This window comes from Rhea americana, unplaced genomic scaffold (genome assembly GCF_003343005.1).
Source record: "Rhea americana isolate MKP2758 unplaced genomic scaffold, rheAme1 scaffold_462, whole genome shotgun sequence".
NCBI lineage: Eukaryota > Metazoa > Chordata > Aves > Rheiformes > Rheidae > Rhea > Rhea americana.
Window position 1 is genome coordinate 224,917 of NW_028186604.1, and position 24,243 is coordinate 249,159.

Sequence of the window (24,243 nt, forward strand, 5' to 3'; positions counted from 1 at the left end):
CTGCAGCGTCCGGGCGCCGGGGTCGCCGCGGCCCCATCAAGGCCGGGCCGGGCCGAGGGGGTCGCGCGAGGCGGGGTGCGGGCAGCGGCGCCGCTCCCCGCGGCGGCTGGTGGCCATCTTAGTCCTCCTCCTCCTCCTCCGCCGCGGTGCCGAGTGCCCCCTCCCTGCCCGGCTGCCAGCGCTGCCTCCTCCTCCCTCTCCCTCCGTCTTTCCCTCCCTCCCTCCTTCCTTCCGTCCGTGCTTCCCTGCGCTCCTCCTCCTCCTCCCGCCCAGCGGCGGCGGCCGCCGCGCTCCCGCCTCAGCTGAAATGGCGGCTGAGGGGGGGGCCGCCCGCCCCTCAGGGCCGCCGCCGCCGGCGAGCGGGTAACGCGCCGGCCGCCCCCCGCCCTTTAACTTCGCCCGTGTGTGCGCGTGAAATTCTGCTCTTTAATCRCTCGGGGCTGGTCTCTGCTTCTTCCCTGACAGAAAGCCCGCAGCGAGGGGAGAGACCCCGGCCTCCCTGGAAGCGGTTTTATCCCCCTCCCCACCACCACCTCGGCCGCGCCGTGCCGCCTCAGGCCTCACTGCGGTGGAAAATCAAAATCCTCGGTGCAGGCCCCGGCGTTCAGCAGCTTAAAACGCTGTCCCGCGAAAAAGGAAAGAGGAAAAACGTTTCCAGCGAACGAATAGAAGAGCTGGCGCGAAGAGGAGGAAACACAGGTAAACAGGAGTGTGAGAAGCTTCGCTTGGTTTGGGGTTGAAGCGTTTCCCCGTGGTTTTTTTCTTCTCCTCCTCCAAAAAGAAAAACATTTTAAGCAAGCCATCCGCCAAATAYCGCAAGCGATATGTGTAAAAAGGACTGTACCTCAATTCTGACCAACCAGGAGAAAATATTTTACTGGTGCAATCCCATTCTTTTAAGAACAAAGATAGTTACTCATTTGCTAACAAAGCAGCAAGATCGGTTAAGTTTCCTGACAACCTCGGGACTCCTTTTTTGTCTGCTAGGCAAAAACCTCACTTGAGGTATCCGCTATGCTCAGAGCGCAGGGTTATTGCAACACTAGGCCAAGCTTCAGCTGTTCAGATGGCGCAAAGGTGCGTGCACACGTGTGACCAGTTACCCCGCTGCCCTTCTTAAGTAACTTGCAAACTCACTTCTTCCAGATAGGAGCTATTAACAAGCATTTGCCTCCTAGCAGTTGACTTTTTCCCATAGCAAAAATTTTGAAAATCTTTATTGGAAAGGCTAAATAACGCATTGGAGAATCCTACTGGAGGGGTAAAAGCTGCAATAAACAATATGCAAAGCATCCCTTTGACTTGAATTTCATGGGCAAATAATCACAAGCAAGTAATGGGCAATTGCCTCTTGCCTCTGCTACGGAGTCTTATTAAATGGGTATTTTGCTGTACTTGAGGACAAATGGCGTAAATGACATTTACCCTGTCCTCCTTTGCCTGGCCTTTAACATAAAACCTGTAAATATACCTGTACTTTTATTCACTGCTGCACCACTGTTTAGTCAGCATTGGAAATCACCCCCTTTCTGCATAGGTGGAGAAGGAGGCCTCAGACTCATAGATTTCTAGGGTGAAGCTAACTAATTCAGCCACTAAGGAGGCAAAACCTGAACTCACTAAAAACAAAAGTAAAATTCCAAGCAAGGGCGGGGAGAGGGGGAGCCAACTCCGAAACAAACCCACCCTCTGCTCTACTGAAAAGCAACATAAGCAAGCAGGAGTTAATAGCCTCCACATCTACACAGTCCAGTCTGGCCTTTACTTGTTGAAGGCTTCTTCTTCACACATCTCCAAATTCAGCTTATCGGTGGGAGTAAAGTTTAGCTCAACTCAGGAGAACAGCCTGGCCTATAATTTAGGTTGGAGTGCAGGCCACTAGACCTTTGCAGAACTTATTTCTTGTGCAATGAACAGAAGGCACGGAAAGCAAAATTATACACAACGTGTCCATGGTACTGCCTTAACAACTATACTATAATAAGTAGCCAAAACCCTTAGACACTTGGAATTCTGTACCTTAAAAAAAAAGAAAAAGAAAAAAAAAAAAAAAAAGAAATCTTATGCCATGCATTTCTTCTGTTTTCTCCTTCCTTACTAAATGCCTACATTTTCCCACTTTTGGGGCATGGACAGTATTTTAACAGTCTTTCCCAACCACTTACTTTCTGCCCAACCCCTCCCCATGTAGTACGCTAACAGAGATACTTGTTACTGTCTGCTGTGAAAAAAAACAAGGTTTTCTGTAGCTAGGGCAGTAGGAAAACATAACAGAATAGGGAAAATGAGGATCGTCAAAATGTGAAACAGTGGATTTTTTGGGGGGAAGAGATGTCCTTTCAGGAAACTCATTATAACATTGTATACATTATGGAATAAGATGCAAACTCAAGGAAAAAGTGTGTCTGTGTAGCTACAGCCTATCGAATACCAGACCGATGCARTTTTCTCTTTAAGTGAGGGCCAGGCTCAAAGTTGGTGGAGACTTTGTGCCACAAAACAAGAAAGGACTGTGTCTCAGTCCATGTGAAATTAACACACGTTTCCTTGCCAGCTAGAATCTTTATATTCCCTTTCTCCTTATGTATGGTATAGCAACCTACTAGCAAAAAAGACGTGCCCACTACAAGACAAAATTTGGCTGGTTTTGGTGTAATTTCATCCTGGACTACAGGGATGGGGGAAATYGCCAATTTAATCAGCTTGTACTTATAATAATTTTGCTTACTATGCAAGGTATATTCTGTATACACTACATAGCAGTTACATATTACCAACCAACAAATCTTCACTCTAATTTATGTGTAGGAGAGTACTTGCATCTTTCATATGTAAAGGATTAGCAATCTATTCTAGACATCTATAACAAGTAAGAAAGCTTACGGAGATGGTGCTGTTCCCAGCTCTTTGTCTGGAGAAGYAAATTTAGTGGGAAATCACAAAATTCCTCCAGAATAGCAATGGGAGTTGCATTGACAGCTCTACACCATATAGATGTAAGTTTTGCTGCATGCCAAATTATATTGCTTTATTCTCCTTGTGCAGTTAATGTTCATTGCATTCCTATTTATAGCCCCTATATTTTGGTGAACTGTCACAGTTCCAAAATAAATAATGGCAAGCTGTAACGATCCATATTGAGTGATACCAGAGACTCCTTTTACCTTCTCARTGTCTCCTCTCCTCTTACAAAGCTCATCACAGATAACTGCTTGTATTTCTCAGAGAAGGTGCTAGTTAGTAATTACAGTGCTATAATTAGAGAAAAGAAAGTATTTACAGTTAATTTTTTTCTACTTCACAAAGCAACTGTGCACAAGGGATTGCATTAATCATTAAAAACTATGAAGATACATTTAAAATTCTTTGCCTCCTTTATTAAAATGCAAGGAGAATCCAATTCAATTGCCTTTAACTGGTGAAAATCTGCTCAGCTTCAGGGAAATTTCAGCATACTTCTGCTGCATTTATTTTGTACGTCTTGAGCAGCAAAAGTAGACCTATATTGTTTACATATATTAGCTAACACCAATGAACAGCATATCCAAACCTGAAAAGAAATTACTATGAGAAAACAAAAGAAAATTTGAAGGGATTTTAGACTTTTTTTCATTAAAAGATTTATAATAAAATAGCCCTGTTCCCTAAATTTAGGCAGACTAACATTTTCATAATACAGGATTCTTATGACTTCCCTTGAGAAGCGCTCCTCCCTCTCTCCTGGTTGTTTATAGGCAATTTTTGGTATTAAATAAGAGGAGGAAGGGTGAGGTTGCAGGAAGTTACATGTCTAGTCCTTGTCCTATGAGACTCCAGTTGAATTTGGCTGAAATAAAAAAAAAATCCCTCTTCACATATGTTGTTCAGAAAAATAATTGGCTGCCTGTCAAGAATAAACAAACAATCTCCAAATACTCTACCATTGAGCTCATAGCATTCTTAAGGCAGTATTAGAATCACAATAGGAACATCAACAACCCAATGGAGTAACAGTAGAAGAAAGGAAAAGCCAGAGCTACTCCTCCTTTGCCCTTGGGGGCCCCGCAATCCATCCCCATTYTGGATAAATAGCCTTTCTTCTACTGTCAGTTGGTGATGTTAGTCACATAGTTCAAGTAAATACATGTTTGCATCACAGTGCTGTGGGTTCAGAGTTCAAAGGAGTATGATTTGTGAATAGCGTTTGTTACAGTTGAACATAATGCTTTCTTCTCGCGTTTTCTATGATAGAAAGCACGGACAAAGCAAGGTCGGATTTATGAACAAAGATGTGAGGATGAGAGGAAAGAGGAGAACAGAGGACTGTGTGACTAGAGAATTCCCATCCCATAAAGCTTTAGACTGCATCCGCACCTAATGTACGTTGCAAAGTTGTATTTTCCAGTAAGGTAGTTCCCATCCCCATCTCAGATTATTTGTGCAGAACAAAGCTCCCTCTACAGAGTTTAGAAGTCTAAGTATACATAACTGGTGTACAATGAATATATTATTACAAGATTTGAAGAATAAAATGCTGATAGAAATTAAAACACATGCAAATTTTGATTGTAAATGAGAAGACATGTTGTGCAGAAAACATTGTGCATGCAATTGTATGGCAAAGAGCAGGTAGTCACAAATCAAGTAAGCTGTATKGTACTTAACATTTAGAGCATATGGAAAATTTAGAGCTAGCAGGTATATTCACAGGGCCTAAGTGCTTAAGTGCTAATAATTCATACTGAGTTTAATATCTGCCCTGTCAACAAGCAAGCCTTAGTTTCATGATGTATTGAGGCCATCTGARTATTACCCTACCTGTACAAATGAAAACAGTGTTAAGAGCAGAAGAGCAAGAGAGAAGGTCTAGTTCAGCTGAGGTCTTTGTGGCTTACACAGCCTTGAGGCTTGATAATGATCCCGGAGGGAGCAAACCTGAGAGTATGAGATCACACTCTGAGTGAGGGAAAATGCTGCCATCTGGTGCCTCTGGAAAAATAATGGGTTGTCCTGGGTACATCATCGGTGCGGTGTGAATGCTAGCGGTGCAGCTGAACCATCTACCTGAGTCTACAGACCTCAGGTTGTCTTTTTGTTCTGCGAAGGAGTTACCGCTCTACATGGCATGTTCTGAAGGCATATGCCAAATCTCAAAGCAAACAAGCTAGTAAGTGCATTTTATGGTAGTATGCCAGGGAGAGAAAGCATCGTTAAGTGTTAGCATACTCTTTAAGGTGGGTGATTTTAGGAAAGCTCATCATTTGAAACAAAGTTCGTTAGATTTGAGAATAACATATGCATTGTTTATGTTGATGTAGATGTGCATATTCACAGTAAAAGATTGCAAAATATTTTTTCAATATTGCAGCTGTTTTATATATGTATTTTCCTACTGTGCATTAGAAAGGTTATAGAATCTGTTTATTACTTCTGATAAAGAACCAATAAGCTGCTTTTTAGTATCAGGTCTGGCAAAATACTCAGCAGAATGTATACATTTTTTGTTGCAAAAACAACTTTGACCTCGATAATCACTGGACAAGTTCTAATACCCAGTATTTTGTCCTACCAGATGGTAGAATATACTGCAGTGAGCGGATATCAGAGGTCTTGGAGGATACAGGACAAGAGAACGCTTTAAACATACTGTTCATTTTTATGATACTCGTTTTACACCAGCTTGTTTCTGATGGTTGTTGATACAACCTCAGATGTTGTGCCAAATATGTACTGAGAAACTGCATGGTGTTAGAATGAGGGAATGTTATTTTTATCTAAGATATTTTTACTTTTTGAGGCTTTCAAAGAAGGTGATTGTGGTTGCTTGGAGAGACTGGAGTGACTGATCAAATCATATATTAGGAAAAAAACACCATAATCTATTCCTCAATTTTAGGCATAATAGTAGTAAAGATAACTCGTTCTGTGAACTTACGCTTGCTTCTCCCTTGACCAAAGCATACAAAAAATTCARGGTCTGCAGGTCAGCTTCCCACTGCAAGAAAACTAAGGGATATGGGTTACGTACTTTATTTATATGCGCATCCTTTTTGGAACAAAGCAGTCACAAAACCACAGGCATGCAATTCGCTCTTCCAGATAAATAAGCTCCCACACCATCATCTATTTCCCAGGAAGATACTCTAATCTATAAATGCCTTCAAGTTCACTGAATAGTGTAGGGACCAAACAGCCTGCCAAAGATTCTTCCAAAAGATTTATTGTACAACTGTGAGTAACATCAAAGAGAAGAAACACGTTTGCAAGCTAAGAAAAAGTTTTTAGAAGAAAGCCCCGTTGAATATAGTTTTGTAAATTGTCTCAACATTCCCGCTTTGACTGAAGCATCTGATTTAGATAGATGCAAATTCAGTGTTCACTTGCAACCCAGTAAAACTTGCCACCACAGGCACTTGTTAGGCGTAATTGTGGGCAACCAAGTAAAGTCTGTCATTGCACAGAGATGGCCTATTGGCTGAGCAAGTACAAACCCTACCCCAGCATGCAGCTAGGCACAACTAGCTAACAAGTTTTTTAACTAGCTAACAAGTTTTGCAACAAGATCATAATAGACCACTTTTTACTGGCCATTGGGCATAACGCTGTTCTATCYATGCCATCTAAAATACTGTCATCTTTACAGGAGTTTGCGGAATAGTCTGCAAAAAAATCCTGAAACTGAGTAAATTCACAATGCCCTCATTTTTTAAAGTACTAAGGGATTGTTTTTATTGCAGCTTTCAAAGAGTTGACCAATAATTGACAAAGAACATGCTATTTAAACCATTATTATTAATTGCACTCTTTCAAACAAAAAGCCAGGTTATTCTTTTTACTGAAATTCTGTGAGAAAAAACAAAGGTTACTTACTGAGCTAGTTATATGGACAATATGATGTTGATGCTAGAAGGCTGTTCCAAAACCTCACAGTTTCTGTGGTAAGAGACTTCATCTACTTCCCAGCCTTAATCTATTTATGGATACTTTATACACATTTACGCCTAAAAGATTAAGTCATCCAAAAATGGAGCTAGATTGTCCTATTACTAATGTTGCATTGGAAGAACTTGGAGTCCCTTGCGCTTCAGGGTAATTAGAATTGCTTGTGGATACAAAGAGAAAATCTGGAGCGCATACCTAGCTTATTGTAGAGAAAGAGTAATTTCTTTGACAGTCCCTTTGCCTATGAACAAATCGTCCAGCTGAAAGCCTTTCTCATATTATTAGCTGTGTCACATAAAACTAGTTCTAAGGAACAACAAAAAAATCTTGTTGGTGCCTGTGGCAGCTTTGTTGACTGCAAATTATATTGTCAGTCTCCCTTCAAGTTGCAGTTTTGAAAGGGCATTTTATTTTGAACGTTAAAATATTTTCCACATGTCCTCATTCTCCGAGTAGAACAATTGTATGATGAAAAGTGATCCTGAAAGATTTGTTATTTACTTAACTTTTGACTGTTCCAAAAATAGACAGTAATAGTTACGTAGTAGATTGCTAGATGGCTATGGGCTGCTACTGAGGAATTTGTGTGAAAAGTAACTAGAAAGAGCCCCAAGGCTTGTCAATAGGCTCAAATCCAATATACAGAGTTTACCTCTCTCCTGGAATGTTCTGTAGGAGTCTGCAGATTGAGACAGGCGGAGACACAAGGTTAAAACAAGCATTATTTCCAATGTCTAGAAAGGTGAAATTATAATGCAGATGAGCTACAGATAYACTTGTGAAATCTCAAGGATAGCAAAACAGTTCACAGCATCTGCAATCAGTAGTTTCTTGGTGCTTTTCACATGGCTAGATGCATTAGTCTCTGAGTCTAGTTTCCACAATTCCATGTTATTTCAGTAGAACCCCTGTTAGTTTCTCAGAGTGTGCTAGCTATCAGCCCACAATTGCTGCTGCCTGAACTTGTGCRCTGAAAAACCTCTGTCACAAGGTTTAGGACAAGATTGAGTAAGAATTCGGGTTGTACTTTCCTGCTGTGATTTAACTTTTCATGGATTTATACAGCCTGACATTGATAATATGTATCAAAAACACTTTCTATCTGTACATTGGAATATGTGCTGCTTTAAATATGTAAAAATGACACTTCTCCTCAGCCTTGAGAGGAGGGAAGTGAGCCTACAAATGAAAAAGTGGAACTGCTGGTTTTGTCTTCATTTCCTTTTGTCGTTTTGGCAAACTGGTCAGCTGGTTTTTGGAAAAGTTTTTTTTGATAGGTAAAATGAATATTTAACCAGAAGTTCGGGGGAGGGGGGAAGAAACACACATAAGAATATCAGATCCCTTAACAGCACAAGTACCTGCAGCTCAGTTCTTAGATTTTTTTAAAATACTCTTTATTTATATTTTGCATACAAAAATACTGCCTAAGAGAATAGGTTCTTCTAAACATCTGATTGCAACTATCGGATGCATAGGCTTTTGCGAACAGAAGTGAACCTCACCCCCAAAGCTGACAGCAGTTAAGTTCTAAGGCAGAAGAAGTGGTAGAGGCTCTGTGTAACCCACTTTGAAGATGTAAAGCCCAGCCACGCAGGTCACGCTACCAGAACACAGTTTGAGTACTACTGTACTGTGCCAGGTGCGTATTCACCCCAACTGTGTCTGTAGATAACACATTGATCTCTTTGTTGATAAATTAATAACATGTCTCAAAATAAGACCTGCCTAGAATGACAGCAGTCTCCATGCGTTGTTTTGGGGTTATTTTTAATCAACTTACCAAAAACCCTGTGGACTGACTTCCATATTCRTTTTAATCCTGTCATCTGTTCCTCTGCTTCTTTCTTCTCCATCCTTTGAGTCCTTTCTCTCTCAAAACACCAGATATTTTGTTTATTATTATTAATAATGAAAAGAAGCCATTGTGTGAGGGTATTTGGAATTCGAGGAACCTCTGACAGAAACTAGTCCTGAACACTACACATTCACTGTCACTGCATAAGCCACCCTTGTCTCTTAAAACATAAAATGGAAGTCTCTGAAAAGCGATCTCTTCACATACTGCTGATGTTGCCTCATTTGGAGGCCAAGTCTTCCTTCTTAACAAGTTAACTTTCTCCCCCAGTCRCTTCCTCTTGTCCTCTCTGAAGAGATAGACCACAAACCCTGTGACCAATTTTATTTCTGTTTTCAGGCTCCAATTAGACATCAGGATGTACTCTTGCAAATCATCAGTAGGAAAAAATGCCAACTGTCAAAAYTGAGTAAAGACAGAGCAATTCCTACAAGATTGGTGGTTCAGGAACCGGGCAAAAAAGTGGCCAGTAGAGCTTCAGAAATCTTCCTCAGTCGGTTAATTGGAATGTTCAGTATACATGTTTAAAATGTTGTTTTCTGGAAGATACTACAGGAAGTAAACTGAGGTAAAGGAGTGATATCTATAAGAAAAATAATACACATTTTATCCGATTCCTTTTAAAGGTTAYCGGCTGAGCTGTGTGGGTCATACTTCAGCTGTCCCTTCTCCCTAACACCTAAAGAGAGATCATGGAAGGATCCATTTCTTCTTGCTGAAGGAAAGCCACAAACCACCCTTAGGAGCAGAGGACYGCCCTGCTTACCTCTTCCAGCCATAGCAAGAGACGTGAAGCAATACTTACAGAAAGGCTTGTAGCAGTAATTCTATTCTACAGCATTTTAAAGAGGAGCCAAATGTTTGGTGACCCACAATCATCCTAGGTAAGGAGTTGTTTCATTTAGCCTTCTCTATGATTTGTAGCTCTCTATGTTCTCTATGATAGATATTATCACAGTCACTCAACTTTAAGATAAGGACTGCAGCAGAAAACATACTGGACTTTAGCCTCATTACATAGACTAATCAGTTACAAGTGCATATCTTCTAATTCCCACTCACCTGGGAATCCTAGCAAGTTYTCAAATGCACCTGATTACAGAATTCAGAGTAAGACTGCCATTTAAGTGGTCTTTGGTCCAGATTCTACCAAAAGACGAAACATAAAGGAAAAATAAAGCAAATTAAAAAAAAAATCAAGACGAAGATTAGAACATCCTGAACTCATAGCCCAGTTCCTACTATGAGCCGTATACACAGTAAATTAGCTGCAGCAGAATAATTTGGGGGACTTTAACCTTTATAAACAATGCAGCTGTAAACTGAGAACCTTCTTTAATTAATTAACCTTTAAAAAATGATGTAACTGTAAGTTACAGGATTTGTTTTTTCTCCTTCATAAATGGAAAACATTTGAAAGGTTGGGGCAAAACAAAACAAAAAACCCCTCAACTGACATTGGCTTACATGCCTCCTTATACTGTGAGCAAGGAATTACATTTCTTTGACAGTTCTCCAGTAGGGAAATAGATTGGAAATCCAGGATGAAACTACATTATTAACAGGGCTTTATGGTATAGTCATATTTGCTGTATGGGATTGGATTATGTGACCTAGGAATGTCGTTCCTTTCCGTGTCTCTGTTACATGGAGTGCTGATCAGATTTACCTAAAATTGGAAGGTGACTCAATCTTCCCGTCCAAAAATAATGTGGATATTTTCTACATGACTTTAAGCTCTATCCTGCATGTGACGATAAACCCCTTTTTGAGCCACCCAAGGAAGATCTCTACCATGTAGGAGTTTTCATCTCCATTCTAAAGGCTTACTGAGCAATTCACATTCTTCCCACGTACCACATTTCCACCATCTGCAGTTTTCACATGGTTTCCAGATGTCCCATTGCCATTAGCAGCCATTTGTAAAGCGGCCCTTGGAGCATGGCTTTCTCGTTGTTTCCAGGGTGACACCAACGTAGCTGCATTGCATCCTCCAGCCCACCAAAACACAACGTTCATGCCAAGCAACGTCTCAGCACCTTCTCCTCACTAGCTAGAAGGTTAAATGTGAGCCAACCTCATTTTACTTTCATTATGCAAACCTATTTGATTTCTGGTTTACAGTGAGAGTCTGATTGTCTGCCTTTTTCTCTCTCTGCTTTGCTTCCTCTACCTTTCCTGGTAACCTACCAGGCATTTTCAGAGCTGCCCCCTGGCCCATCAACAGCAGGAAACCCAGCACACCACACATGGAGAGAGTTTTCCTAACAGCCTTCCAAAGCACCCTGGCTCCTACTGTTCCTGCAGGTGCTGTAGAGTTGGGATCACCCTGCTGCTGCTACCAGTGCCTAAAGTTACACCTTTTCTACCTAGAAGCAGGAGTTTGGTGCAAGAGGGATTGCACTGGACAGATTGCAAAGAAGATCTCAAGGTAGGCTGCAAAGGAGGGGAGCTGCTTGGAAGAGCTTGGTGTGGTGGAGGTCATGTGGCTCTGAAGACAGCATTTTATAGGTTTAAAAAGGATGGAGGTAGCCCAAAGAGGATCATTTGTGTGTTTGAATAGGTAAAACTGCTGGACTTGGTCACTAATGCTTTGTTTTGGAGATGCTGTGTGCTTCCTGGGCCAGATGTGGTTCACTAGTGCATGTGAACAGTGCAAAGCAACAAACAGGTCTCTGATGTTGGCTATAGTACCTGGCTGTGTCCATCTGGGATTGCTTCAGTCCCTATAGAAGGGACTTCATCTCTTCCATCCCTCGCCCCTTCCCTCACTCCGTGGTTGAAACAAGTGAAAGGCTGTATTTTGGCTGGAGAAGCAGAGAGCAGAGGAGAAGCAGGAGCCTGGGCCAGTCTGGGGAGAAGTTCTGCCCCGGTTTCTGAGAGGCTTGTTTGTTACTGTGAGAAAGGTGTGAGACCTGAACAGACTACTTCATTTCTGGTTTATTGCAGCAGCTAGACACGTTATAGATTTGGAACTTACTTGGTGTTTTAGTAGCTCCTACCAGGAAGTTACTGTCTTTTCCTCAGGTTTGCTTCTTTTTTCTTCCAGCAAACCAAATAATGTTGACATTACACAATAATCTCTTAAATAGATTCTTAAGTAGCTTCTTAAGAAGGACTTTGCTGTTGTGTTAATGTCTAACAGTTGAGCATTTTTATGCAGATAGAACTGCATAGAGCTTATGCACAATAACAGCGTTACACACTTGCTTGAAAGCCATGGTTTGTTCTTCTGATGAGTGCAGTAAATAAATGCCAGGAGTGCTGTTTTCCTCTTTGAGCAACCATTCTCTCCTTCTTTGGCCTTACTACAGAAAGAGGCAGTATTTCTGGAACAGCCCTAGGTGAAGGTCACACAAAAAGTGCATGAAGATCCCCCTTTTTCACTCTGACTTTTATTAGCTTCACTGGCTGCAGACATGGAGGCTCTGCCCCTCTTTTAAGTCTGAGAAGTCTCCCCCAGGCAAAAATACTACCTTTCAAAATATTGCATTCACTTGTTAGTCTTCTGGGATCCAGGTGAATGTACTTMATTTCTAAGTTTCTCATTAACTTATCTCTCAGAAGTCTTGCTGTAGGAATTTTTGTGCTAGAGTGGTTTTTTCTTTTTTTCTTTCTTTTCTTTCTTTTAAGTTTAGTGAAAATAGAAGATAACTACCTTTACAGCCTCTCTGGAGAAGACTTATTGTTATAAAATAAACCCCTTTACCAATTCTTTGATAGAGAGTAAAGTTTAATCCTGACAAACCATATTTATAATGCATTTTCCTAAAAAACAATTATTAGAAAGATAATGAGTATCTAGCTTAAACAAATGAAAAGTTGTACAGCGTTTATAAAAACTGTTTTATTAATCCTCAGTAAAGCAATAGTTTAGTCAGTCTCCACTCTAAAAATATATTTGAGAACCACAATCTAAGCAAACATAGTAGTATTAACCAAACTGTATTTTCACTTAAGTTTTAATTAAACTTAATTCAAACAGTAATATCACATCCTTGATAAAGAGCAAGTAAAAAAAACCCTACATTAATACCATCTTGTTCCCAGGAGTTTCAGTGTTAATTCGGGTTAATTATACCAAAGGAACTGATTTAACATACTGATGTAAAGTTCATCATCTGATACTCTAAAGCAGGGAGAAGAGCAAATTAAAGCTTTCTGCTACTTACAGTTACATTCTCTTACAGTACTTTGCTTGCTTTAAATTTAAGCTCACAAACTTTTAAAACACATTAATGGTGTTACTAGTTTTCACCAAAAGTGTGAGTGATTTGTAGCCACAGATTACTTAAGTTAGCATTAGTGTAACAGCAGCAAGCTTAATGGCAGTAGCAAATGGAGTCAGTTAATTTTCTTTACTGTGTTGATGAAAATGAATACTGGCTGGGTCTCCAGTGAGCATTGGTACTTGGGCACTGAGACTACAACGCAGCRTAATTTTCTGCCTTGCACAGTGTTCAAACATAGGAGTAGGTGCACGATTTGTAACTATTTTCTGGCTAAAACAATTAAAAACAGGTAACTCCTGTATGAGGCAGTTTAGAAGATCTTGTGTTTCCTTGACTCACTCTCTTGCTCACTCTCACAGTTGCCTTCCCCCCCCCCCTTCTTTAAGAGCCTTTCAAAAAGGAAAGGAGGAGGCAGAAGCAGAAGGGACAAAATTGCTTTCAATTAAATCTGTTTTACAAAGGATTTTAAGTTTTTAGCCTAAGAGCGTTCAAATAATCAGGCAATTGGCATCTTTTCACATACCAGAGCATGCAGATGCCACAAAACCAAACCAAACAACTATCAGCCAGAAGAATTTGTCTGAAGTTGGTGTTATTGTGCTGCTGTGAATCATCCTTGTGTTAAAGACATGCCAAATCTCTATACAAATTCAAGTAGCTATGGAGGACACAAAAGGACCTTGTCTGTGTTAGACAAATGCTTTCTTCTCAACTTTCGTGGTATGTGATTTTCTACAAACTGTAAATAAAAAAAGCATTTATAGCTTTATCCTAGAGATTTACTACTTTTAATCTTGTGGTTAGAGACAATTGCATCTGCAGTAGACAGGCGGGCCTGCTATGCATGAATTTTTGTAGAAAAAGAGTTCATAAGCAAGTAGTATTTTCTCTATCTTACAGCCTCTGTTCAGAAGCTGTAAGGGGGTGATGCATTAGTTTCATATCCGATAGATTAATATATTAACCTGGAAGCTGATAAATTATTTAGAAGAACAAAAAGAGACAAGTACCTTGTTCTTTTCCAGCCAAAGGTTTGGAGGGCATCATACTCGTTTTGAAGCGAGGTCAAATGATGACATCTACTGCCTCTGTTCATTTCAGGTACTACTGTAGCAGAAGAGTTATCTGCTGAGTTTCACAGTGATTTATGTGATTAGCAAAGATCTTGTTGATTTTTGGAGTAGCAGAGGGCTATATCCCACTGTCACTGCTCTAGTATTGGACTTAAGAGCTCCTATGAATGCCAGTCTCCTAGCTTCTGTTAGAGAGATGAGTTCTGTTTCTCCTGGGTTAGCAAGTGTTTGTAAACATGCAGTCTGAATTCACATTGGTTGTGTAATGACTATAGTTAGTTTATAACAGAGCAGAGGAAGGTCAAATTTACATTCCTCTTTTGAAAATATATTTGGTGTTAGAGGACATTAGGATGGATGCAAGTTCAGAAAAAACAAAATCCTCATCTCCGTTTACTTCATTGAGTTATATTCTTTGTTTCGAAGCTGAAATTAAGGAGTTTGGAAATATTTCAGAAATGTAGTTATTCTGGGAGGAAGGAAGGTAGTAGTTTTCTTCATGCTTGGAAAGAGTTTTATAATAATCAATCATTAGATCACTGTGAGCCCAAGCAGAAAAACTAGATTTCTCCTTTCTATCTGCTAAATGTATTCAGTCATCATTAGCTCCATGCATTGAAGTCCTATTGATTGCATGATGGCAGTTTATTCACATTGCTCAATAGAGTATAGATGCCCCTGGAAGAAAATCTACTGCAATAAGCTGAAGGCTTGCAGATCTACACAATGTTTTTTTGATTAAGCCTATTCTAGTTAGTGTGAAAGCTCATTGTTTTGCATCAAAGGTGCTCATAGACTTAGCAAGTTTTACTGTCAATCTGGAAAGCCATATTCTCAAAGTGTGCTTGAAATTTGCTTTTGTTGAAATGAACAAAAAGGTTCAGGAGGATTTAAATACCCAAGTCCAGATTTGTGCTCTTCAGTGTTCCCGCTTGGCTGCTAACTAACCCTGAAGATTTTTGAAATTGTAAGTACCTATACACTTTAATGCTAAAGCTTTCTAGGGTCACCAACTTCTGCTTATACTCATAACACTGGTCTGGCTCAAGCTGAGGAGTTGCCTGCAGCACTACAGTCATCCTGAACATGCCACGTCTGCAAATGCGGCCTTCCATGTCCTCTTCTCCAGAGGTGCTCAGTGCACAGCTCCTGCTCTGCCGACACACGCCTTTTCTGGAATGCAGCAGGAAGATACATCTGCTGTGGAAAGGTCTTCTGATCCGCTGCAGAAACGGTGCTGGGACCTGCATCTGTGGAGGTGAGTGCCTTGTGCAGTGAATCACTGCACAAAAGGCTTCCATTAGAAACAGATACTGCTGGAGATTGGAAAGGTCTCATCCTTGGTGTTAGTACAGCAGCACTCTGAAAAGCAGGATTGGGTCAAAATTTTAGCAAATAACAAGGAAATGGAACCCATGTATTGCACAATTACTGTTCTAACTACTGCACACTGGAGGAAAAATGGAGGAGTGATGGCTGCACTGCTGCCCCCCTCTGGGAAGAAAGGGAGGATGATCCTTGTTTGCCTCTTGAAAGAGGAATTTGGTATTTCTCTTCAGCAGCAGGTGCAGTACTACAAATCAGAGTAGAGAGGAGCCCTCTTCTGCCCTTGAATAAGGGGTCTAAATCCAAGAGGTTTCTAGGATTTAAAGATGAGCATCAAAGTCTTCAGCAGCTGGCTTAGGAAGCTCCCCTTTCTGAAGCACCTAGTTCTTCTATGCAGTTCAAAAATTACTTGATGGCCAGATTATCGTGAAATCCCTGAATACCTCTGGGTATCCAGCCCATAGGTAAAATGGGAGGAATCACTGCAGCCATACAGCTTTGACCAGCCAGATGCACCCATTCTACCTGCCGCTGCTGTCTGTCCTGTGGCATGCTTTCCAAGGAGAGCCCACTGCAGGTCCACATCCTCTCTCCAGGAAAGCTGGTCTCCTGCAGAGCAAGTACTGGAGAGCCTGGAGGAGCAGGGGTTGTGAGACAGCTAGGATGGAAGCTGTAAAGCTCCACAAGACTCACATGCTTGTGTGTGGGCCCTGCAGCCCAGGTGGCTTGCAGCTCTGCTGCAGGCAGCCTTATTAGGCAGCCCTATTTATCCATCCTGATTTACTGCATGTGACAGCGAGGCCTCAGCTCCCAGGTGCTCAGGTTTGTTTTGAAGAAAGCACTTGAGGAAACTGTACCATGGGTACCTCAAAGAGGTGGAGAACATCCAGCAATGTGGAATCTTCTACTCTGTGCCAGGAAATCAAGTGTATTTCCCCATCTGGCTTCAAGAATTTATGTGTTGAAAAAAATTACAAGCGGCTAACTTTGTTAGTGTGTGCAGCTGTTTCAGATCAGCTCTGGGATTAAAATTTATAGTATGTAATTGAGCTAGTGTCAAGTTTTTATATAAAAAAAACTTCCTCTGAAGAGAGGAGGTTAAACACACTCTTGGAAATGCAATAATGAAAAAGAAAAAAAAAACTTAAAGCTGAGTTTCAACTAGCTTCAAATGCCATACTCAATGTTTTGAATACGTAGTGGTTCAGAGCTCCTGAAATTAACTCTTCTTATCCCCACAGGCCTGCTGCTTTAGCATCTCCCCTCTGAATCTAACACAGATAATAAGAGAGCTACTGCTTTTTCCTGTTGGTGCCAGTGAGTGGTCACCCGGAGAGCTGCAAAGAGACCTCAGTGGAGAATATCCAAAGCCGGAAGTTTTATCTTTGTAAAAGACCTCTCAGCCCTGGGTGCTTACTCGGCTCTGAATGCGCCTGTCTTCTGACCACGGAACAACCGTTTCTTCAAATCAGATTTGGAAAAACGTCTCACAAAGGTGAAATCATTGTAAACAACTGCTCAGTGAAGCTTTTTGCTGCTACAGGGATTGTGAGCGAGTCGCTTCAAACACGCTGGAGGCATAGCAGACTGCGCACGGGGCAGAGCACCTCCCGGATTTAATCCAGGTACTACACGGGACATTCTGTACAGCTTTTTTAGAGGGACTTAGAAGTATTTTCCTTCTTAAAGTATTTGTCAAAACCAAAGGTAGGAGTTGTCGCCCCTTGTTCCCCCAGGGCAACATGGCTGTGGTCAAAGCTTCCCAGGCCATAAAAGCAGAGTCTTTCAGGTGGCCCAAGAGTTGTGGAGATTGCTCCTGGGAGGATGTGAAACAGAAGGGGAAAAAAGGAAACATTACCATAAATGTCTGAGCACCAGAAAAACTGAGTTGAGAAGTGCTCTGCGGGCTCTGTGTGGTTTAGAGTGAGGCCTGCATTGCATGCTTACGTGTGTACCCAGGAGAGAGTGGATAGTTAAATAGGCAATTCCTGTCAGTGCATCCCCTTTCACCATTCCTTACCCACTTTTTTCTTTGCTTAAGCAGGGCAGCAAACTCATGGGCAAATACAAAAATTAATGGCAAAATCCGTCTGAAACCTTTTTTTTTTTTTTTTTTCCCTCCCCAGGTCTGTGGAGAGAAAGGAAGCTGCACAAGGAGCAAGACATTCAAGGTCAACACACGCTACTAACACCAAAAATTGGTTTAGGTTCTCGGTGCTGGCAGTCAGTGTTGCAAGCACGTTGTGTGGAAGAAGGGCGCGAGGATGGGAGAATGAGGTAGACAGACATGTCAGTCATTATATCTGCTAATGCACTAATTGGCAGTGTCACCTCTTTTCAGAGATGACTAATACTAAAAATTGCTGAATAGTTTTCAGTGGATTACTTTGCACTACTGAATTGGGATTTCTAGAACACTATGTTTTAATGGCAGACCTTATTTTCTTGCACTGTTCCTGAAGCCCTAAGGCAAGTTGGAGCCCACACCCAAAAGAAGATTGGAACCGGAGTTCTTCTGCAAACCAATTAAATTTTAATTCTTTAATCATAGGAATAAATCAGTAAGAATATGTTGATTACAATTAAATAGCAACTTAAGGTAAGAAGACGACAGGTGCCTCGTTTGCAATGGCCAGTACCAAGAGTGAGCTGGAATACGTGCTTGAGTACTCTGCGATGTGGCTGTTATTAGCTGAACTTGTGGTTTTTGCTCCTGTTGGTATTAATAGGCAGCTAGCTTGGGTGACACATGCCAGAACACTTCAGACTCTTACAGCTTCTCTATTTTTAAGCTGGTTCTACTAGTTTTTTTTTCCATCAAGGCTGTCATAAGCTCCGTCAGCACTGAGCCGCAGGATGCTGCAGCTCCCACGGCCACCATTGCTCCTGCAGCCCCAGTCCTCAGCACTTCCACGTCCCCGGCAAGGGTGGGCCTTGTGCCTGCCTGGAAGCTGAAGCTCTCTGTGGACTTAGTAAAAATACAACATATTTCCCCCGGTGTTCTCTAACATTGACCAGCTGCTTGTTTTTTGATTAACGAAACTTCAGGTGGCTTTTGTTCAACAGATCATCTTTTGTTTTACTGTACCACCACTGCTTCACCTGGAACTGTGGATTTTGCAGTGCCTGTGGTAGGAAGGCTGCGAGCTGGATGGCGGGGTGCTCCCCGCAAGGCCCCGCTGCTCTGGAGCAGGGCAGTCCTTCCCGGTGCCTCCCGCTGCGAGGAGGCTGCCAGTGCAGGCTGAAGGGGTGCGGAGGCATCTGCAGGAGAAGGAGAGGGGAGAGGTGTCAGGCAGCAGAGACGCTGCAGGAGTTACTTGCAGAAGTAATACTTTTTGGCTTGTAAAACTATTAGGGATATTACTAGAAGGGACTTCTTCCTTGAAGTCTTCAAATTTACATTAGCAACCTCTGTGTTTAATCCCATTTAAAGGGTCAAACAGGCCCTTTTAAGAACCMAAGAATGTAGGCTTAGGCAGTTAATAGAGGTGAATATCCTGCTGTGGGAGCAAGAGTGGTTATGTGACAAGATACCCTCAGAAGCCCAGGTGCACAAGAGGCTAAAGCACTGGTTTTGCTTTACTGAGCAAAGTTCCCCCGCACAGCTCCAGCCTTCTCTCGCTGAATCTACTTTCAGGTTCTGGTTTCACCAGTTCTTTTTCCAAACTGTGACTGCGTTACTATTTTGACCGAGATAGCAGTCTTGTCTTACCTAATCACGTTCCTTCTCAGCTACAGAGACCCACCTGCCTCTTTGTAATGGCCCTTTACAACTGTCTCGTGTCTTCCCTTTCAGTCTTCTCTTTCCTCAATAACTTGTTGGGGTGTCCCAGCATCCCTCCTAGGCTGCCTATTTAAAGCCCCCTCCGATCACGCCGCTTCGCTGAGGCAGCTGTCAGTGTGGGCTGCGCTTTTCTTGCGGCACCATGCTTGAAGGCGGACGGGCTGCTCCGGATGAGCCCTTGCGCTGAGGAGGATTATTTTGTACATCCTGCACGTTCCACTCCTGCACCCACAAATCTGCCATCCTGCTCTGGGTGCCTGCAATAATTAAAAACAAAAACAAAACAAAGAACCATACCAYGACATAGACTACCTGTGGTTAGCTTGTGTTCCCACTATCCCTCATAAAGAGGGCAGGAGGTGCAGTTAACTATGTAACTAGTGATTCCCCTGCAGCCACTACCTGCTTTAGCGTGGCTCCTTGTCCTTGCTGCGCTGTCCCAAATAACGTCCTCATTTTGTCATTTTTTTTCACGCCCCCCCACCATGTCCTTACACCATTTGCACATTGAATAATCAGGCTGTTGTTCACCATCCAGTCTGCAAAGAAACGCACTGAACAAACACCGCTGACCCCTGCGAGCCCCTGGCAAAYGCACGCGGCTGCGAGCATTTTCCTGATTTAAGCTTCTTGCCTTAAGAAGGGAGAGGCTAAAGGCAGCAAGAGCTGCAGAGCTGGTGGTGCTGCTGCGGATGCTGGCGAGGTTTGGAGCTGGCGCCTGCCGCGAACGGCGGGGGACCTCTAGTGGCACCGCAGCCCTGCTCGGGAGCATGGACAGAGCCTGGAAGGGAACCTGGGACCTGCTGCATCCATGCAGGTGCTTCGGAATACGTTTGCAGGAAAAGCAAAATCTGTTTCTTTGGATTGCCTGGGCTGCTTTGGTTAAAAAATGATTCAGAGAGGAATGCGCACGTGCGTTGCAGTGAGCGCACTGGCCGCAGACTTTGCGGTTTGGTTCGACGCGGAGAGCTGCTTTCAAGTGACACCCGCTTGTTATTTAAACTGTGGAAGTTGGACCCTTAGAAGCTGAACTTAGAAAGGGAGAGCAATGGATAGGCAGAAARGGAAGCTCAAGCATAAAAATGGCTGCACTCCATCAGAACCTGGATTTACCCATGCGCCACATGTCCAACACTGACCATAAGCTGATGCCTGCAAAAGCGTAAGCCAGAGCAAATACGTACTCCCGAGTATTCACCTCCACTGATTTTCTGCTCGTCCTCAGCCACACRTGGGCTTTGTCCACTCAATCAACCTTGGTGTCGTCCAGCTTTCCCTCAAAACCAGGTAAATATTGCACATCCATAAGACTCAGTTGGCAAGGAGCCCTGTAGGTTTGTGGTCCGCTGGATGTCTCCAGCAGCGCTGTGAACCTGCCKCCTCCTGCCTGCTTGCTCTTGTGCCGCCAGCCAGCAAAGAGCTGCCCGCGCTGCCCACTCAGCTCCCCAAGGGGCTGCAGCAAATCGCCTTCAATAGAGAGGAGGCCGTGCAGATGAGGCTGCTTGCTCTTTACTTTGCGTTGCCACCCGTGGGCTGCGTGAACTCGACATTCAGGCCATCATCAGTGTCCCAGCAAGGACTTGCTCTGGAAGAGCATGCTCCTCCTCCCATTTCTGCCCTTCTTATTTATTTATTTATTGTCCCTTAAAGTACTTCTGTCTAGTTTTCCTCCCTCTAGTACACTATTATCAATTTATTCTCTGCATGCTAACTGCTCCCCAGGTACAACAGTTACTGGGGGAAAAAAAGAAAAAGTAACTTTTTTTTTTTTTTAATACTCAACTAAAAGGTTGAGACAGGTTTAGATTCCAAGCTTACTTACCGAGTTGAGGAGTCAAGGAAGGCTTGCACCGGAGGAATGAGCCAGCAGAGATGGGCAGCCGTTGGCGCAGGGCTTCCGTAATGCGGGCAGAGCGGCGTGTGGTTCCTCACCCTCCGGTTCCCTGGGGCAGCGACGCCTGCTTGGCTCCGGTGCAAGTAAGTCAGGGTGCAACGTGGTAGCAAAGCAACTTTAGTGCAAGCGAGTGTGTGTGTGGGGGGGGCGTTGAGATTGACTCAAAGAGGCTGCCTCAAGAAAAGGATACTCCCATTAAGCAAAAAGTGATTCAACGTAAATATTTTTTTTAATAGATTTTTCTGGTCTGACAGTTTCTCAAACCAGAAACAAGGTTCAGGTATGCAAAGCTACACACACCCTTGAAGCACGCACACACACACACACGCAAAACCCAGTGATTAACCGTGCGTAGGTAGTTAACGCAGGCCAGCATTAGGCAGCTGGAGCTGGCGCTGTGTTTCCTTTAGAGGCGTGTGCAGCTCCTGCCAGCTAGCCCGAGCGCTTGGTTTCCTGCGATCAACGAGCAGGGTCAGCGCAAAGTGAAACCATCCCCTCCTGGTCGACGGGCTGCGCCTGGACTTTGCCTGAAGCTCAAGGCAGCTGGGAGGCACGAGCAGCCGGCAGACTGGTTTGCTGTTAGCCCAGCACCTCCGCAAAGGTCCCAGTGGCACATTTAAGACCCTGACCTGAGCGGCACCAGAGCAGGGCAGCGACTTGCAGCTGCTTTGCCACGGCTTGGGCTGGGGCTTTGGTGCTAACAGCTGCGAAAAGGAATGCTAAAACCCAGTCCTGCTTAGCATTTAATTTCAGCTGACTTTCAGCACATCCATACTATGTGCAAGAGAATTGGTAGCAATTAAATGGGGCTAATGTTTTACAGCTTTACCTCACGATGAGGATATGCTGACTTTTCATACTCATTGCTGAAAGGTAAGTAAGCCGGTGCCTGTGAGAATCCAAACTAAACTCTAATAAACACCAGTCTGTCTCACCTGGTCCTTTGGAGATCAGAATGTGTCACTGTCGTTTCCGTAACAGACGTGCATTGATATTCAGAATTCAGGCTGTGATACATGCAACGAACAAATCATAATGTCAATCAATCAGCTGCAGTATTCAGCAGTACGTGTTTGTGGGTGTCATTTTGAGCCTGTTTCTGAAGTTACTGCCAGACAGACTGCTGCAGCTACCTCAGAGGGAAAGCAGTACAATTTGAAATCGCTAAACCATAGATTTGAATTTCCATTTTGTAACAGAGAAATTATCTGCGAAAAGGAAAAACATATACACCTTAACTATGTGCCAGTTCTAGTAAAAAACTGGGCAAAGGGACTCCGCACTGTAAGGCTTAAATGCTATGTAGGATAACTGAGAGCAACTTAAAAAAAAGGGGGGAGGAGGAGGGAGGAAAGAAGTGAAAAGATATTCGCTGCCTGCTTCCCCGACAAACGCACAAGGAAAGGTTACGTCCGCCACCAGGCCAGTGTGTCGCTACCCTCGCGGCTCGTGGGGCCGAGGGAGGGATCCGCTTCCAAGCAGCGTGGCTCCCGGCGGCCGCTTGGCGAGTCGGGCCCAGGATGAGAACAACCCTGTGCCCCCGCTTTGGGGAGAAGTGGGCACCTCCTTACTCTGGCAAGGGAAATAATTATTTCAGTTCCTCTTCACCGAAAACTGGGCTGACCAGCTTGACAGTTACAAGCTCAGTCAGTTTTGCCATGTGTGCAAGCAACTTGCTCGAAAGCTTTTGGTCTGTTGAAGATTAAAAAAAAAAAAACCAAAACCAAAAACAAAAAAAACTTGTTTCTGTGCAAGTCTAAAGCGTTAGCTGTGCAGCAGGAGAAAATTCACCACCGAATTTCCCTCTTTCTCCCAGAAAAGCATGAGGAAGGGGCTGCAGGCCACAGGAAAGCTCCCTTTAATGGAGGGGCACAGCTTCCTAAAGCCAGAGGAGATGCGCAGCATCTCCAACGCTGCCAGGGAAATATCCCTGGGGAAGGGCAGGGGCAGCGCTCAGCAGATGCCAATCAGTCAATCATCATCCTCATTGTATCTGAGGAACTACACGCCCTGTTAGCTTATTTTGTTACACCAGCTTCGTAAGGCTACTTCCCAGAGGAAGAGCAGGCCAGTCCAGATGCCAAGAAAATGAGGAACTGCACATAAAAAACACGCAGCCTCCGGTTAAAAGCAGGTGGGTCAGGAGCCAACAAGGGATGAACTCCAGAAGGCACCTTTCAGCTTCCAGGAAGAAACGGAAAATCCAGTGGAAGGGATACTGCCTGGTGACCCATCTGCAAGCTCCTCCTGCCCCCCCCCAAACAAGCTAGAGGAAAGAACAAGCAGGGACAGACCCTAGATGAGAAGCAGGGGGGCTGGGAACATCTAATAGAGTACAACCTGACTGGGCGCACCTCCAAACTGAACCCCCAGTTGCCACCCCTACGTACACATGTGCGTGTGTGTATACACACACACACACACACACACACACACGCACACGAGAAGCCGTTCATGGACTTACGGTGAGGTTGCAGGGGTTGAAGTGCCTTGGCCCCAAGACCGAAGAGGGAAGGACCAGGAAAACAGGAGTGAGACAGCCAGGCACTGTCGCCCCATCATGCCTGCATGCAGCGCAAGGAATAACAAATGGGAAGCTGGATACAGAGCAAGACAGTTTTGCAACTCCTGCCACCAAGAAAACCAAGAGGTTACGGGAGTTTCCAGAAGCAGAACTTCATGCAGGGCAGGGAGAAAAGCAGTCACCAAGTCCTCCCTGAATGGGGGCTTTGATCTTAGTTTTGCTGCACTCTCCCCTCTCTGCAGATAGCTGGAAAAGCAGCAGGAGCAAAACCTGGCAGCAGAGGAATCAGAGGAGCTCTGCCTGCACCTCCGAGGACGTGCCCCAGTGCCTGCGGCTTTCCCACGTGACGTTTTATGACGTTCAAGTGGTCATGTTATTGAGAAGATGACAAACCTGTGCGTCTTTGGAGATGAGACATCATACAAGTTACTAGTAGCAACAGTTTGGGACAGCTTACATGACAATAACAATACTGGGGAAAAGATAGGAAATTAATAAACTGCTTTAAGTATAAAGAATCCAACCTGAAGGAGTAACAGTAATAGAGATTTCTGTTAAGGAATCTCCACCCGTGGTACATACTATGGAAAATAAATACAAATAAACCAAGAGGATTTTCTCTCCCAGCTTT

At 43.5% G+C, this 24,243-nt stretch overlaps 1 protein-coding gene across 2 annotated transcripts; it reads left to right on the forward strand.

The window, feature by feature from the left end:
- The first annotated feature begins 17 nt into the window (after window positions 1–17).
- On the forward strand, window positions 18–24,237 carry LOC146589369 (uncharacterized). 2 transcript variants are annotated; one of them, XM_085316346.1, is made up of 11 exons: window positions 18–363; window positions 466–699; window positions 4,231–4,358; window positions 9,406–9,663; window positions 10,743–10,846; window positions 10,973–11,210; window positions 14,037–14,112; window positions 15,089–15,342; window positions 16,652–17,035; window positions 17,537–20,481; window positions 20,984–24,237. In XM_085316346.1, the coding sequence occupies exons 6-9, from the start codon at window positions 11,029–11,031 to the stop codon at window positions 16,677–16,679; spliced, it is 540 nt and encodes a 179-aa protein (XP_085172472.1). In that variant the 5' UTR covers window positions 18–363; window positions 466–699; window positions 4,231–4,358; window positions 9,406–9,663; window positions 10,743–10,846; window positions 10,973–11,028; the 3' UTR covers window positions 16,680–17,035; window positions 17,537–20,481; window positions 20,984–24,237. The 2 variants fall into 2 exon arrangements, with proteins under 2 accessions (XP_085172472.1, XP_085172473.1); XM_085316347.1 differs by lacking the exon at window positions 4,231–4,358 and having other exon boundaries at window positions 18–699.
- The last annotated feature ends 6 nt before the right edge of the window (window positions 24,238–24,243 follow it).

Bases quoted from the DNA above. Each gene is read 5' to 3' on its own strand.
- LOC146589369 (XM_085316347.1), top strand. From the start codon at position 11,029: ATGGAGAGAGTTTTCCTAACAGCCTTCCAAAGCACCCTGGCTCCTACT. The intron at 14,113-15,088 runs GTACTACTGTAG...AAAGCTTTCTAG, and splicing joins ACTGCCTCTGTTCATTTCAG to GGTCACCAACTTCTGCTTAT. The intron at 15,343-16,651 runs GTGAGTGCCTTG...TTATCCCCACAG, and splicing joins TGGGACCTGCATCTGTGGAG to GCCTGCTGCTTTAGCATCTC.